The following is a 17,925-nucleotide window of genomic DNA, read 5'->3' on the forward strand; positions in this document are numbered from 1 at the left end:
AACCCGATGCTGCCATCCCTGTGCTTCACGGTTGGGATGGTGTTCTTCGGCTTGCAAGCCTCCCCCTTTTTCCTCCTAACATAATGATGGTCATTATGGCAAAACAGTTATATTTTTGTTTCATCAGACCAGAGGACATTTCTCCAAAAAGTACGATCTTTGTCCCTATGTGCAGTTCCAAACCGTAGTCTGGCTTTTTATGGCGGTTTTGGAGCAGTGGCTTCTTCCTTGCTGAGCAGCTTTTCAGGTTATGTCGATATAGGACTCGTTTTACTATGGATATAGATACTTTTGTACCTGTTTCCTCCAGCATCTTCACAAGGTCCTTCGCTGTTGTTCTGGGATTGATTAGCACTTTTTGCATCAAAGTACGTTCATCTCTAGGAGACAGAACGCGTCTCCTTCCTGAGCGGTATGACGACTGCGTGGTCCCATGGTGTTTATACTTGCGTACTATTGTTTGTACAGATGAACGTGGGACCTTCAGGCATTTGGAAATTGCTCCCAAGGATGAACCAGACTTGAGGAGGTTTTTGAGGTCTTGGCTGATTTCTTTTGATTTTCCAATGATTTTCCCATGTCAAGCAAAGAGGCACTGAGTTTGAAGGTAGGCCTTGAAATACATCCACAGGTACACCTCCAATTGACTCAAATGATGTCAATTAGACTAAAGCCAAAACATAATTTTCTGGAATTTTCCAAGCTGTTTAAAGGCAGTCAACTTAGTGTATGTACACTTCTGACCCACTGGAATTGTGATACAGTAAATTATAAGGGAAATAATCTGTCTGTAAACAATTGTTGGAAAAATGACTTGTGTCATGCACAAAGTAGATGTCCTAACCGACTTGCCAAAACTATAGTTTGTTCACAAGAAATGTGTGGAGTGGTTGAAAAACGAATTTTAATGACTCCAACCTAAGTGTATGTAAACTTCTGACTTCAACTGTATCGCATTACTCTCATTGTCAATAATCCTGATTAAGATAAGGGCCTCAGGACTGACTGAAGAAATAGAGATAGATGATACTTGTTTCACCTTGATTTGAGTTCTCAGTCAAGTCTTTCTATCTCCCAACTCTCTCTCTCTCTTTTTGCCTGTGCCACTTTAGTCGAGGGGCTTTCAGGTCCCTTTTGACAAAACTGGGACGTTGCTGTCTTTGCTGCGTATGGGTCTGGACTATCTAAAATAGGACATCTTTCTCCCTAAATAGAGCTTGTATTTATAGGTAAATACAAAAGGGCAAGGGGTGCACAGTACAAGCGTTTGATTGTGTTGATGTCGATGTGTGACTGATGCCTCGCCACTGTTGATGTGATGGATGATCAGCCTCTTACTCTTTAACTCAATACAGTGTCACTGACAATAACATACCAGACTGGAAAAGTACAGTGAACTGGTCTAAATGACAACTATTCCTAACTTGATCTCATCCCAAAGGCCTTTAGTCAACAGTTTACCCCTGTCTACTCCCTCTGTGCCTCAGCTACCATCACCAGTTCTTCTGAGAATGAGGATCGCGGCGGCTCCACTCTGGATCTGAGCAAAGATGGCAGCCGGAGGGGCGCTGGGCATGGCGGACACAGAGGTGACTACTGCCCTCCCGTCGCCAAGGACGACCTGCCAGGGCCCAGCGAGGCCCCGCCCAGGTCTGAAGTCACCATCCTAGGGGAAGCCACAACTCCGCCCCCAGCCAAGCGGCCCCTCCCACAACGCCACACGCACAGCACTTCTTCCCTTGTGATGCCACGCCCTAACTCTGTGGCAGGTGAGTGGCCATCTCATGCCTCTTGACTGGTGGTGTCTCAATAGTCTCAACTAGTCTCCTTTCCTTGTGTCCTTTCTTCTATGATTACTGGCCTGGTAGTGCATGATAGAAGAAAGCAGTCCAGTCCTTTTACCTTTTAGTGGTGATGAGGGAAAGGAGACGAGGAAAGGAAGCCATGAAAGACAATCAAACAGCTCTACCTTGACCAGGTGTCTAGAACCAATCGTTTTTGTGGTGAAGTTCTCTTTCCTCCGTTCATTTGTGTAGCTACAACAGCTGCAGCTGTTTCTGACCATGTGGTTTCTGTGACGCGGAAGAGCCGTTAGACAGAGCTGCTTTCCGTCTAGTTTCTATCATTAGACGAGGACGGATACGGTACTACGTCTCTGGAGGATGGAGACGGTGAACGCTACCGGCTACAGTATTCCAGGAGGGTTTACCTTGTTATCCTACATCTGTTTCTCCTCTGTGTTTGAGAGAGCAAGAGACAACTTTTCCTTCGTTAGATGTCACTCCATTTGGAGAGCGGGGGGGAGGGCGGCCTCTCAGGGGAGTGGATCCACTGAAATGACTGACAGACTCTTCTGTTGTTAGGGATGCTGCTCGTGAAGAACTTTAATTGCTAGAAATGAGCATGCATGGTATTATTTGTTTAACTAGACCTCACTTTCAGGTTGTGATGGGGGGAAAGAGAGATGGGAGTAACACAGGACATGTTTGGTATCCACGCTCTACATGGATTTCTGTCTGTTATTGTGCTGCAGTGGCCCGAGCATACAGGAAGTGTTATTCCCACGTATGCCTGCTGATTTCAGTACAGCTTGAGAGTTAAGTGGCGCCGTGTGTGAATAGAATGCCGGTATTCCTGTGGTGCTATTGAAAGAGGGTAGACCCACCCCCACCCCCAGAGAGCTCTTGCCATTCAACTGCCGCTGTAGCTTTCATCATGGTGCTCCGAGATTATCATCATACCTAACAACATGTATTTGAGGTGGAAGATTGTGGGAAAGAAAATGTGTACATTGTTTAACAATAACCTGGCCCTGGATTGAATAAGATGTAGGTTGTCTCAGCAGTATAATGGACATGATGGTGTTGGGAGGTGTGATGTGAAGTGTATCTCTGAGCTCAATGGTTCTAACGCTGAACAATAGCCTGGTCCAGCCTCCAACTCCTTTCTCCAAGATCCAGGTGTGACTCACCACTAGACTGGGGACGATGGGGGTGATGTTGGGGTTGTAACGTGGTGTTCCAGTGGGTGAGGTGAAGTTTCCTGGTCCACTTCCACTCCTGTCCTGTGAGCTGGGCAGTACGTGTCACAGAGCAGAGCAACGGGACGTTCCCCTTGTGGTTCCACTCTGAGGAGATTAAAGGTCTCATGTAATGTCAGATTATACGCTAGTACAGGAGGCTAGGCCGCGCACTATGGATTTATGTGCTGTATAAGGTGTAGAGATCAGTCTGAAATGAGAGAGAGAGAGAGAGAGAGAGAGAAAGAAGGAAAGAGACAGAGAGAAAGGAAAGAGAGAAAGAGAAGGAAAGAGACAGAGAGAGAGAGAGAAGGAAAGATACAGAGAGAAAGGAGAGAGAGGAAAGAGACAGAGAGAAAGGGCCCTGGCAGTAAACCCCAAAAAGACTAAAATAATGATTTTCCAGAGAAGATCCAGATCTCAGGGAATTAGACCAAAGTTCTCAATTGGTACAAAATATATAGAGTACTGTACACACTACAATTACTTAGGTTTAAAAATAAGCTCAACTGGACACCTTAATGAGGCAGTGAATGAACTGAGAGAGAAAGCACGCAGGGCATTCTACGCCATTAAAAAGCAAATTCAAATTGAAATACCTATTAAAATTTGGCTAAAACTAATTGAATATGTCATTGAACCAATTGCACTTTATGGCAGCGAGGTGTGGGGTCCACTTGAAAAACAAGATTTCATCAAATGGGACAAACACCCCATTGAAACCCTACATGCAGAGTTTTGTAAGATTCTCCTACGTGTCCAGAGGAAAACTACAAACAATGCATGCAGGGCAGAATTAGGCCAATATCCACTAATTATAAAAACTCAAAAAAGAGCAATTAAGTTTTGGAAACATCTAAAATACAGTGACCCCCTCTCATATCATTACCAAGCCCTGCAATGCCAAGAGCTGAGCAAAGAAAAGAGTCCCCTCATCCAGCTGGTCCTGGGGCTGAGTTCACAAACCTGTTCTACTAACACACTGAAGCCTCAGGACCAGAACATCCAATCAATCAGAATAAACCAAATTACAACACAGTCAAAACAAAACTACATTGCTTATTGGGAAACACAAGCACAAACACAAAGCAAAATGCAGTGCTATCTGGCCCTAAATCGACAGTACACTATGGCTAAATATTTGACCATAGTTACTGATCAAAACCTTAGAAAAACCTTGACAAAGTACAGGCTCAGTGAGCACAGCCTTGCCATTGAGAAGGGTAGACACAGGAAAACCTTGCTCCCTGTAGAGGAAAGGCTGTGCAACCACTGCACAACAGCAGAACCTGAGACGGAGCTGCATTTCCTGACAAAAAGTCAAAAATATAAAACAATTAGAGAGTGTCATTTCCCCAAATTTGAAACCCTTATTCAAGGTTTTAAAGACCTCTCTGATGAGGATAGGCTACCCATCCTGTTGGGGGAGGACGCAGAGAGCTGTGGGTTGGCAGCGCACTACATTGCTGCCTGCCATAAGTTGAGGGACAGTGTCTGACAGACCAATAAACCTGCACATGTCCTCAACTGTATGATTATTGTTATTGTTGAATGTATGGTTATATTGACCGTTGGTTATTGTTGTTACTGTTGTCCCGTTGACCATTTTTGATTCTCATTTTTATTTATTTTTTATATTGTAAATATCCAAAGTAAGCTTTGGCAATATGTACATTGTTACGTCATGCCAATAAAGCGAATTGAATTGAATTGAATTGAAAGGAGAGAGAGAAGGAAAGTGACAGAGAGAAAGGAGAGAGAGAAGGAAAGAGACAGAGAGAAAGGAGAGAGAGGAAAGGGACAGAGAGAAAGGAGAGAGAGAAGGAAAGAGACAGAGAGAAAGGAGAGAGAGGAAAGGGACAGAGAGAAAGGAGAGAGAGAAGGAAAGTGACAGAGAGAAAGGAGAGAGAGAAGGAAAGAGACAGAGAGAAAGGAGAGAGAGAAGGAAAGAGACAGAGAGAAAGGAGAGAGAGAAGGAAAGTGACAGAGAGAAAGGAGAGAGAGAAGGAAAGAGACAGAGAGAAAGGAGAGAGAGGAAAGGGACAGAGAGAAAGGAGAGAGAGAAGGAAAGAGACAGAGAGAAAGGAGAGAGAGAAGGAAAGTGACAGAGAGAAAGGAGAGAGAGAAGGAAAGAGACAGAGAGAAAGGAGAGAGAGAAGGAAAGAGAGAGAGAGCGAGTGAACGGCCACTGAGTTTGTAGTATAGCTCGATCATGACAACTATAGTTCCTTGCCTTGCCACGCGGAACAAAAGGCACTACAAAATAACTTAGAGATGCTTCAATCACAGCTTTACTACAAATAGAGCGATTAAACTTGAACCTAGAAGCCTCAATCCCCATCTAACTCTGGTCCAAGCTACTATACAACAGTTACTGCAGATTCACTAAAACAACATGCACACACCCATATGCCCACACACCCACGCATGTGCGCGCGCACACACACACACACACACAAAACATCTGTATATATCTATCTACAACCTTCCTATCCAGATATTACTGTACTGTTATATCACATCCAGACCCCGACAAGCAGATTGTTTCCTGTAGGAAATGACTGTAATCTAGTTAGCTGCTTCTTTGCCAGAATTCATAAGCCACTTCTATTGGATCTCCTCTCACTCACTCAGAGCAGAGAGAACTAGGTCTGGTGGAGCGGAGCAGAGAGAACTAGGTCTGGTGGAGCGGAGCAGAGAGAACTAGGTCTGGTGGAGCGGAGCAGAGAGAACTAGGCCTGGTGGAGCGGAGCAGAGAGAACTAGGTCTGGTGGAGCGGAGCAGAGAGAACAAGGCCTGGTGGAGCGGAGCAGAGAGAACTAGGTCTGGTGGAGCGGAGCAGAGAGAACTAGGTCTGGTGGAGCAGAGCAGAGAGAACTAGGTCTGGCGGAGCAGAGCAGAGAGAACTAGGCCTGGTGGAGCGGAGCAGAGAGAACTAGGCCTGGTGGAGCGGAGCAGAGAGAACTACGCCTGGTGGAGCGGAGCAGAGAGAACTAGGTCTGGTGGAGCGGAGCAGAGAGAACTAGGTCTGGTGGAGCGGAGCAGAGAGAACTAGGCCTGCTGGAGCGGAGCAGAGAGAACTAGGCCTGGTGGAGCGGAGCAGAGAGAACTAGGCCTGGTGGAGCGGAGCAGAGAGAACTACGCCTGGTGGAGCGGAGCAGAGAGAACTAGGTCTGGTGGAGCGGAGCAGAGAGAACTAGGTCTGGTGGAGCGGAGCAGAGAGAACTAGGTCTGGTGGAGCAGAGAGAACTAGGCCTGGTGGAGCGGAGTAGAGAGAACTACGCCTGGTGGAGCGGAGCAGAGAGAACTAGGTCTGGTGGAGCGGAGCAGAGAGAACTAGGCCTGGTGGAGCGGAGTAGAGAGAACTAGGTCTGGTGGAGCAGAGCAGAGAGAACTAGGTCTGGTGGAGCAGAGTAGAGAGAACTAGGTCTGGTGGAGCAGAGCAGAGAGAACTAGGTCTGGTGGAGCAGAGCAGAGAGAACTAGGCCTGGTGGAGCGGAACAGAGAGCACTAGGTCTGGTGGAGCGGAGCAGAGAGAACTAGACCTGGTGGAGCGGAGCAGAGAGAACTAGGTTGGTGGAGCGGAGCAGAGAGAACTAGGCCTGGTGGAGCGGAGCAGAGAGAACTAGGCCTGTTGGAGCGGAGCAGAGAGAACTAGGCCTGGTGGAGCGGAGTAGAGAGAACTAGGCCTGGTGGAGCGGAGCAGAGAGAACTAGGCCTGGTGGAGCGGAGCAGAGAGAACTAGGCCTGGTGGAGCGGAGCAGAGCAGAGAGAACTAGGCCTGGTGGAGCGGAGCAGAGAGAACTAGGCCTGGTGGAGCGGAGCAGAGAGAATTAGTGAATTAGGATGGAAGACATCAGGTCCTACAGAGCATACATGGACGAGTGTGTATGTCTCATGTTGGTGTACATGTTAAACGGACTTGTCCTTACAAACACAACATTCTGCTACAGAACAGGTGTAATTGGAGCTGGTCTCTGGACCTGACTATGTTCCTGACCTGTAGTGAGCTGTTAATATCCCAGGCTGGATGAGGATTCACTTAGATCATCACCACCATACAACATGTACTGATCTGGTGGTCAACACCCATTTTTATGAGTTGCTGAAGAGTGAGCAAATGAGAGAGACAGAGAAAGAGAGGCAGAAAGAGAGTGGGGGGGACAGGGGACAGAGGAGAAGTAAAATGGAAACCGAGAGTGAGAGGATTTACTATATGATGCTTTCGAGTGTGCATGCATGGTGTGTGTGTGTGTGTGTGTGGGGGGGCTGCAGCTGGCTCTCTGTGTGTGTCTTTGTGTTTTATCCTTGAGCGTCTTTCTCCAGAATATTTGACGTCACAAAACATGGGCAGCATAAGGGGAGAACTATGACCGATTTGTTTCCCGTTTTACTCAAGGACAAGAGTCTTGAATCGCTCTCCCATAAGGCTGAAATACACTACAGGCTACCGGGGTTAACACCCCTACTCTTATGATAAGTACCATGGGATCTTTAGTGACCACAGAGAGTCAGGACACCCGTTTAACGTCCCATCCGAAAGACGGCTCCGTACACAGGGCAATGTCCCCAATCACTGCCCTGGGGCATTGGGATATTTTTTATTTTAGACCAGAATAATGAGTGCCTCCAACACCACTTCCAGTAGCATCTGGTCTTCCATCCAGGGACTGACCAGGACCAACCCTGCTTAGCTTCAGAGGTAAGCCAGCAGTGGGATGCAGGGTGGTATGCTGCTGGCCAATACATTATTTCTGTTCCGCTTTTTTTGTTTTGTTCCTACCACCCGCTCCCCTGGTTGGAGGACCTGGTGGAAAACATACAAATTAAATATTAAATATATATACAGTGCATTCGGAAAGTATTCAGACCGCTTGCCTTTTCCACAAAAATGTTCCTCATCAAAGGTACACAGCTGTCTATATAAGGTCCCACAGTTGACAGTGCATGTCAGAGCAAAAACCAAGCCATGAGGTTGACGGAATTGTCCGTAGAGCTCCGAGACATAATGTGTCAAGGCACAGATCTGGGGAAGGGTACCAAAACATTTTGGCAGCATTGAAGGTTTCCAAGAACACAGTGTCCTCCATCATTCTTAAATGGAAGAAGTTTGGAACCACCAAGACTTCCTAGAGCTGGCCGCCCGGCCAAACTGAGCAATCAGGGGAGAAGGGTCTTGGTCAGGGAGGTGACCAAGAACCAGATGGTCACTCTGACAAAGCTCCAGAGTTCCTCTGTGGAGATTGGATAACCTTCCAGAAGGACCACCATCACTGCAGCACTCCACCAATCAGGCCTTTATGGTAGAGTGGCCAGACGGAAGCCACTTCTCAGTAAAAGGCGCATGACAGTTTGCCAAAAGGCACCTAAAGACTCTCACATGAGAAACAAGATTATCTGGTTTGATGAAACCAAGATTGAACTCTTTGGCATAAATGCCAAGAGTCACGTCTGGAGGAAACCTGGCACCATCCCTACTGTGACGCATGGTGGTGGCAGCATCATGCTGTGGGGATGTTTTTCAGTGGCAGGGACTGGGAGACTAGTCAGAATTGAGGTAGAGATGAACGGAGTAAAGTACAGAGAGATTCTTGATGAAACCTGCTTCAGAGCGCTCAGACTGGGGGCGAAGGTTCACCTTCCAACAGGACAACGATTCTAAGCACACAGCCAAGATTACACAGGAGTGACTTTGGGACAAGTCTCTGAATGTCCTTGAGTGTCCCAGCCAGAGCCTGGACTTGAACCGACTAACATCTCTGGAGAGACCTGAAAATAGCTGTGCAGTGAAGCTCCCCATCCAACCTGACTGAGTTTGAGATGATCTGCAGAGAAGAATAGGAGAAACTCCCCAAATACAGGTTTGCCAAGCTTATAGCATCATACCCAAGAAGACTTGAGGTTGTAATCACTGCCCAAGGTGCTTCAACAAAGTACTGAGTAAAGGGTCTGAATGCTTATGTAAATGTGATATTTCAGTTTTGTATTTTTTATAAATATGCAAACATTTTGAAAAATCGTTTTTTGCTTTGTCATTATGGGGTATTGTGTGTACATTGATGAGGGGAAAAAACTATTTAATCCAATTTCGAACAAGGCAGCAACATAACAAAATGTGGAAAAGTGAAGGGGTCTGAATACTTTCCGAAGGCACTGTACAGCCTCCTACCATTTGTACTGGACTCTAAGTGCATCGTCAAGTCAACCAATCCCTCTAATCTTAATTCCAACCCTCAGATGTCGACAGACAAACCCATCTTTCCCAGTATATTACCATTTTACTATTTCCTTTTGAAATACATTCTTCTATTTTACTTTGACGTCTTAAGAGGGTCTCGAACCTCTCTATTTGTACAATTTCTACCGAGATTGGCCTAAAAGTAAATACTTTAACTAAAAGCATAATCATATTTTCCGTTGATGAATCTTGTTTTTTTTTGGATCTCCTAACAGTACTGTTTCTACATCCATCTGAACACAGACATTTTGACTCAACAACCCTCACCCCATACATTGAGCATTCTTTTTGTGGCGAGAATATTATATAATAGTTTAAATTGAAAAGAACGGATCGATGCGTCAAAATGTTTTGTATAACAGTTCATAAACCCGATGCCGTGGTATTGGGACATCAAAAATCTCATCTCAATTATCTTGAATTATATGCAGAATAGTTGTCAAACCTCTCGACTTTAAGTGAAACTGAAATATTTTACGATGTATACTAGTCATTTTAAGCCATGCATGGTTTTTGACTGGCGGCAGACAAACGAATTCATTCCTTTCTCTTTTGAGTAATTGCCCCTTACATTTTTGTGGCAGAGCTGTGATGATGTTAATTGCTTGTGTAACAAAATTTTACTGTCCTTATTTTCAATGTAATTTCGTATAATTTCTTATATTTTTTGTTACAATAAAATAGTTATTTCCTTCATCAGTACATTGTAGTTTAGCCATGCTATTTGCTGTAATATTTGTTCAGCCTCTTCTGGAGGAGGAAATTGGAACGGTAACCATCTCTGTATGGCTTCATTTCAAAAGGATGATACTTTAAACAGGGTTCCATTGTCAATCCACCAGTAAAGGTTGGTTTTAATCTACATAACGCCAAAGAGACCCTTTTTGAACATTGAATGTGCTTCTCTTAGTAGCCTGCTGGAAAACCAGTTTGGATTTAGATATTATTTTGGTATAATGGAGGCTTTAAGTGAGAGGTTTAATGTCTTAATATTTAATAGTTGTAACCCTTCAAACTCATGTTTGTTATACAAATATGCCTGTTTAACTTTCTTTGGTTTGCCATTAAGGACAAAAAAAATGAAATTCTCTGCTTTTATTCTCCAGAATTAGGCTGTAACGTAACAAAATGTGGAACAAGTCAAGGGGTCTGAATACTTTCCGAAAGCACTGTATATTTTACACAAAGGGTTGTTGTACATTACTTTTACCCATCTTATGAGAGATTCTCAAAAGTTGAAAGAAATCTAGGCACTTATAAACTGATTCTAGATCTGCTGTATCGAATTCTGTCTTCAAATCTGCTATAAAGATTATACCAGGTTTCCATGTATTCTCATAGTCTAATGTTGTCTCCTATATATCTTCCTTTTAAGAATCCCGTCTGAATGTCCGGTAGGACCTTTTTCATTCTATGAGCAATACATTTTGCCAATATTTTTGCGTCGCTACATTGAAGGGCCTCCAATTTTTTGGAGATACTGGGTCTTTGTACTGCCCCCTGGCTCCTGCTTCAGTAGGAGAGAGATCAGTCCCTCTTTTTGTGTGTCTGATAGTTTGTCATTTACAGTATATACGGGTAATTAAAAGATGGTAGTAGTGGATCTCTCAGTAGATATATCTCTATTGGAATGCCAGCGAGACCAGGGGTTTTCCCCGTCTGAAGGGAATCATTTGCCAACCGTAGTTCGTCCTGTGTAATTAGGTCATCACAAGTTTTTTTTTGTTTTTTTTTGGTCGCAGCCAGTTGAACATGATTTTTTTTGGGAGAAGGATTTCACAAAACTCATTGTGAATTGAGATTGTAAGAACTTGACAAGAGAACCTGTGTTTAAAATATTTTACTTAGGCCTCCCGAGTGGCGCAGAGGTCTAAGGCACTGCATCGCATGCAGTGCTAGAGGTGTTACTACAGGCCCGGGTTCATTTCCCGGGCTGTGCCACAACCGGCCGTGGTCGTGAGTCCCATAGGACGGCGCACTGGTTAGGGGAGGGTTTGGCCAGTGGGGCTTTACTTGGCTCATTGTGCTCTAGTGACTCCTTGTGGCGGGCTGGGTGTCTGCGGGCTGACCCTGGTCGCCAGTTAAACAGTGTTTCCTATGACACATTAGTGCGGCTGGCTTCTGGGGTAAGCTGGCGGGTGTTAAGGATCGCCTTTAGGCGGGTCATGTTTCAGAGGACGCATGACTCCACTTTCGCCTCTCCTGAGCCTGTTGGGGAGTTGCAGCGATGAGACAAGATTGAAAATTGGGGAGAAAAACGGGGTAAAATAATAATAATTTTACTTCATTAAAAATCTCCTTTGGTGAGATAAGGATTTCTCCATTGTTTGTAACTATTTTCTGTAGATTATGTTTGGTTGTGTTTCTATATTGACTGTTTAAGGAAAACTAGGTGCATTTGTCGCCGTTCTCCATCAATCAATCAATCACATTTTATTTATAAAGCCCTTTTTACATCAGCCGATGTCACAAAGTGCTATTTGCTCTAAGTGGGTCCGCTGAATCTGTATTGTGCCTGAAGAAATCTGTTATATATTTCCTTTGTTTTTGTTAAGAATGTACTGTCTTCCAATAAACCCTGGTTCAATTTCCAATATCCCCATCCTCGTGGAAAGTCTCTCATAGTTATCTGGAGGGACATAAGTTGATGGTCTGATCGCATTCCATCCTCAATCAATACTTTGTTTACTTTTGGCTCCATGGAAAATAAAAATTATCAATCCGGCTAGCTTGATTAAGCCTCCAAGTATTTTTTACAAGGTCCACATTTTTTATTAGCCTCCAAATATCAGTCAATTCCAACGTGTCCATAATATTCGTGATCACTTTGAGCGTCAGAGGGTGATAGTATGATTGCCTTTACGGTGTGGATGTACATAAAACTGTATTGTTGTCCCCTATCATTAAAATATAATTATTTGTATCTTGGAGACTAATGAGATTATTATACATTTTCTCAAAGAAGTTTGGATCGTCATTATTCGGTCCATATACACTGCTCAAAAAAATAAAGGGAACACTTAAACAACACAATGTAACTCCAAGTCAATCACACTTCTGTGAAATCAAACTGTCCACTTAGGAAGCAACACTGATTGACAATAAATTTCACATGCTGTTGTGCAAATGGAATAGACAACAGGTGGAAATTATAGGCAATTAGCAAGACACCCCCAATAAAGGAGTGGTTCTGCAGGTGGGGACCACAGACCACTTCTCAGTTCCTATGCTTCCTGCCTGATGTTTTGGTCAATTTTGAATGCTGGCGGTGCTTTCACTCTAGTGGTAGCATGAGACGGAGTCTACAACCCACACAAGTGGCTCAGGTAGTGCAGCTCATCCAGGATGGCACATCAATGCGAGCTGTGGCAAGAAGGTTTGCTGTGTCTGTCAGCGTAGTGTCCAGAGCATGGAGGCGCTACCAGGAGACAGGCCAGTACATCAGGAGACGTGGAGGAGGCCGTAGGAGGGCAACAACCCAGCAGCAGGACCGCTACCTCTGCCTTTGTGCAAGGAGGAGCAGGAGAAGCACTGCCAGAGCCCTGCAAAATGACCTCCAGCAGGCCACAAATGTGCATGTGTTTGCTCAAACGGTCAGAAACAGACTCCATGAGGGTGGTATGAGGGCCCGACGTCCACAGGTGGGGGTTGTGCTTACAGCCCAACACCGTGCAGGACGTTTGGCATTTGCCAGAGAACACCAAGATTGGCAAATTCGCCACTGGCGCCCTGTGCTCTTCACAGATGAAAGCAGGTTCACACTGAGCACGTGACAGACGTGACAGAGTCTGGAGACGCCGTGGAGAACGTTCTGCTGCCTGCAACATCCTCCAGCATGACCGGTTTGGCGGTGGGTCAGTCATGGTGTGGGGTGGCATTTCTTTGGGGGGCCGCACAGCCCTCCATGTGCTCGCCAGAGGTAGCCTGACTGCCATTAGGTACCGAGATGAGATCCTCAGACCCCTTGTGAGACCATATGCTGGTGCGGTTGGCCCTGGGTTCCTCCTAATGCAAGACAATGCTAGACCTCATGTGGCTGGAGTGTGTCAGCAGTTCCTGCAAGAGGAAGGCATTGATGCTATGGACTGGCCCGCCCGTTCCCCAGACCTGAATCCAATTGAGCACATCTGGGACATCATGTCTCGCTCCATCCACCAACGCCACGTTGCACCACAGACTGTCCAGGAGTTGGCGGATGCTTTAGTCCAGGTCTGGGAGGAGATCCCTCAGGAGACCATCCGCCACCTCATCAGGAGCATGCCCAGGCGTTGTAGGGAGGTCATACAGGCACGTGGAGGCCACACACACTACTGAGCCTCATTTTGACTTGTTTTAAGGACATTACATCAAAGTTGGATCAGCCTGTAGTGTGGTTTTCCACTTTAATTTTGAGTGTGACTCCAAATCCAGACCTCCATGGGTTGATAAATTGGATTTCCATTGATTATTTTTGTGTGATTTTGTTGTCAGCACATTCAACTATGTAAAGAAAAAAGTATTTAATAAGATTATTTCTTTCATTCAGATCTAGGATGTGTTGTTTAAGAGTTCCCTTTATTTTTTTGAGCAGTGTATATTTATGAGCCACATCTGTTTATCATCAAGTAGTACATTCAAAGCAATCCATCTTCCTTGAGGATCCATTTTAACGGATTGCACCTCGGGATCTACAATGTTTTTCAGTAGGATTAGAACACCTTTTGAATTGCTTAGCCCATGACAGAAAAAGATTTGACCATCCTACACTTTTTTCCCAGGCCACTTCGTCAGAAGATATTGAACGAGTTTCCTGTAAACAATAAATATGGTAATCCTTCACTTTTAGCCAGTTCTATCCTACCCTGTCTTTCTAAGGTCTTCGAAAGCCAAGTTAATAAACAGATTACCGACCATTTCGAATCCCACCGTACCTTCTCTGCTATGCAATCTGGTTCCAGAGCTGGTCATGGGTGCACCTCAGCCACGCTCAAGGTCCTAAACGTCATCATAACCACCATCGATAAGAGACATTACTCTGCAGCCGTATTCATCGACCTGGCCAAGGCTTTCGACTCTGTCAATCACCACATTCTTATTGGCAGACTCGACAGCCTTGGTTTCTCAAATGATTGCCTCGCCTTACCAACTACTTCTCTGATAGAGTTCAGTGTGTCAAATCAGAGGGCCTGTTGTCCGGACCTCTGGCAGTCTCTATGGGTGTGCCACAGGGTTCAATTCTCGGGCCGACTCTCTTCTCTGTATACATCAATGATGTCGCTCTTGCTGCTGGTGAGTCTCTGATCCACCTCTACGCAGACGACACCATTCTGTATACTTCTGGCCCCTCTTTGGACACTGTGTTAACTAACCTCCAGATGAGCTTCAATGCCATACAACTCTCCTTCCGTGGCCTCCAACTGCTCTTAAATGCAAGTAAAACTAAATGCATGCTATTCAATTGATCACTGCCCGCACCTGCTCGCCCGTCCAGCATCACTACTCTGGACGGCTCTGACTTAGAATACATGGACAACTACAAATACCTAGGTGTCTGGTTAGACTGTAAACTCTCCTTCCAGACTCACATTAAGCATCTCCAATCCAAAATTAAATCTAGAATCGGCTTCCTACATCGCAACAAAGCATCCTTCACTCATGCTGCCAAACATACCCTCGTAAAACTGACCATCCTACCGATCCTCGACTTCGGTGATGTCATCTATAAAATAGCCTTCAACACTCTACTCAACAAACTGAATGCAGTCTATCACAGTGCCATCCATTTTGTCACCAAAGCCCCATACACTACCCACCATTGCGACCTGTACGCTCTCGTTGGCTGGCCCTCGCTTCATACTCGTCGCCAAACCCACTGGCTACAGGTTATCTACAAGTCTCTGCTAGGTAAAGCCCCACCTTATCTCAGCTCACTGGTCACCATAGCAGCACCCACTCGTAGCACGCGCTCCAGCAAGTATATCTCGCTGGTCACCCCCAAAGCCAATTCCTCCTTTGGTCGTCTTTCCTTCCAGTTCTCTGCTGCCAATGACTGGAACGAACTGCAAAAATCTCTGAAGCTGGAGACTCATATCTCCCTCACTAGCTTTAAGCACCAGCTGTCAGAGCAGCTCACAGATCACTGCACCTGTACATAGCCCATCTGTAAACAGCCCATCTATCTACCTACCTCATCACCATACTGTATTTATTTATTTAGCTCCTTTGCACCCCAGTATCTCTACTTACACATTCATCTTCTGCACATCTACCATTCCAGTGTTTAATTGTTATATTGTAATTACTTCGCCACCATGGCCTATTTATTGCCTTAATTTACCTAATTTGCACTCACTGTATATAGACTTTTTGTTTTCTTTTGTTCTACTGTATGTTTTGTTTATTCCATGTGTAACTCTGTGTTGTTGTATGTGTCGAATTGCTATGCTTTATCTTGGCCAGATCGCAGTTGCAAATGAGAACTTGTTCTCAACTAGCCTACCTGGTTAAATAAAGGTGACATAAATAAATAAATGTGAAAACTGCTCTTCTTTTCCTAGTATCATCCAAACCATTAGAATTATAGCTAGCTGCAATTCAATTAATCAATTACCATGATAGGTTACATGTCAATTACCATGATAGGTTACATGTCAATTACCATGATAGGTTACATGTCAATTACCATGATAGGTTACATGTCAATTACCATGATAGGTTACATGTCAATTACCATGATAGGTTACATGTCAATTACCATGATAGGTTACATTTCAATTACCATGATAGGTTACATGTCAATTACCATGATAGGTTACATGTCAATTACCATGATAGGTTACATGTCAATTACCATGATAGGTTACATGTCAATTACCATGATAGGTTACATGTCAATTACCATGATAGGTTACATGTCAATTACCATGATAGGTTACATGTAAATTACCATGATAGGTTACATGTCAATTACCATGATAGGTTACATGTCAATTACCATGATAGGTTACATGTCAATTACCATGATAGGTTACATGTCAATTACCATGATAGGTTACATTTCAATTACCATGATAGGTTACATGTCAATTACCATGATAGGTTACATGTCAATTACCATGATAGGTTACATGTCAATTACCATGATAGGTTACATTTCAATTACCATGATAGGTTACATGTCAATTACCATGATAGGTTACATGTTAAGACACTTACCACTATCCTTACCACTTTTATGAAATACTTGTTGTCACAAACGTTTAAAGGAGCAACCAAGGCGCAGCGTGAGTTGAGTTCCACATGCTTTATTATATATTGAAACTGCCAAAACAATAAACAAACATAAAACAAACGTGAAAGCCGTAGTGCTAAACACACTAACACAAACAATATCCCACAACCCAGGTGGGAACAATGGAGAACTTAAGTATGATCCCCAATTAGAGACAACGAACATCAGCTGCCTCTAATTGGGAGCCATACCAAGAGCACCAACATAGAAATGAAAAGACTAGAACACCCCCTAGTCACGCCCTGACCTACAACACCATAGAGAACCAAGGGCTCTCTATGGTCAGGGCGTGACACTTATCCATGCTTACCAGTACCACCAGAATCAATACCTGTCGATTATCCACATTTGTACCATGACAGACGGTACATACATACTGTAGCTCCAATTTCCCTCCCGAAAAAATCTTCCCCCATCCCAGGTAGGGATGTAATCCCTGTGACTGGCAGACCACCCCTATACACATGGATCCTAGAACCCATAAGAAATTGGGACCCATTCTTTGAAAAGAGCACGAAGTGCCACAACCAGCTTAGCAGCACTAAGCAGTTCTAACCCTGCCTCAGTTGTACTGTATAACTTTTGTGTTTGTATTTATTTTTTCTGAATACCTTCATTTCTTTCACATTAGACGGACAGTATGCATAGTAATGTAGGCACTTCCTCCAAAAGGATAGCTACCTCTGACAAAGCAACCGGCAGTAGAACATGTATATTTAGAGGAAGCCGATATTATTTGATGTTATAGCTTGAGATTCCATCCCATCCTTATTATCAACACCCTATAGCCTCGATTGTGGGATGCATACACCCCCCCCACACACACATCTCTACACCTCTCCCCTTCCACTCGTACATTCACCTACAAACACACACACACACACACACACACACACACACACATACACCACACACACAGACACAACTTTAAGCTCATGCACACGAGTCTCCGACGGACCCTCAACACAGTTTTGTGTCTAGTCCTGGCTGATGGAGCCCGGAAACCCCCCTCCCCCTCAACACACGCACGCTGTTCCCCAGAGGAGACCCTTCTTCCCACGGCACTTCTATGCAGTCAGACCGCTAAGATTGATGCTGTGCGGCCAGGACAACAGTATTACTCCCTGCATGTCCACATGCGACCCCTGACCCCCACGGGTTACTGCAGCCAGTATTGCCATCGCTGGTACTACCTGGGAGGAGGTCCCCACCAGAATTCCCCCGGCTAGATATGAGGTTATCAAGGTTCTCTTTGCGGCTTTGAAAATGTCCTTGTATTTTATGATCACCCATATGGGGCTTAGTTGGAACCTCTCGCATTTAACGATTCGGTCGGGCCAAATCGCAGTGACCTAGTAATCGGTATAGTACACACACCTGGCGGCACCTCCACGGCAG

The 17,925-nt window shown here is 44.8% G+C and overlaps 1 protein-coding gene across 5 annotated transcripts in view; it reads left to right on the forward strand.

The window, feature by feature from the left end:
- LOC115179119 (protein TANC1-like) overlaps positions 1-17,925 on the forward strand; it is a 55,992-nt gene that overhangs the window by 13,342 nt on the left and 24,725 nt on the right. For all 5 annotated transcript variants that reach the window (XM_029740394.1, XM_029740393.1, XM_029740395.1 and 2 more), the window contains one exon: positions 1,488-1,769. In XM_029740394.1, the coding sequence (XP_029596254.1) occupies positions 1,488-1,769 (282 nt within the window). The remainder of the gene's footprint in view (positions 1-1,487; positions 1,770-17,925) is intronic.

This window comes from Salmo trutta, chromosome 39, assembly GCF_901001165.1.
Source record: "Salmo trutta chromosome 39, fSalTru1.1, whole genome shotgun sequence".
Classification (NCBI taxonomy): domain Eukaryota; kingdom Metazoa; phylum Chordata; class Actinopteri; order Salmoniformes; family Salmonidae; genus Salmo; species Salmo trutta.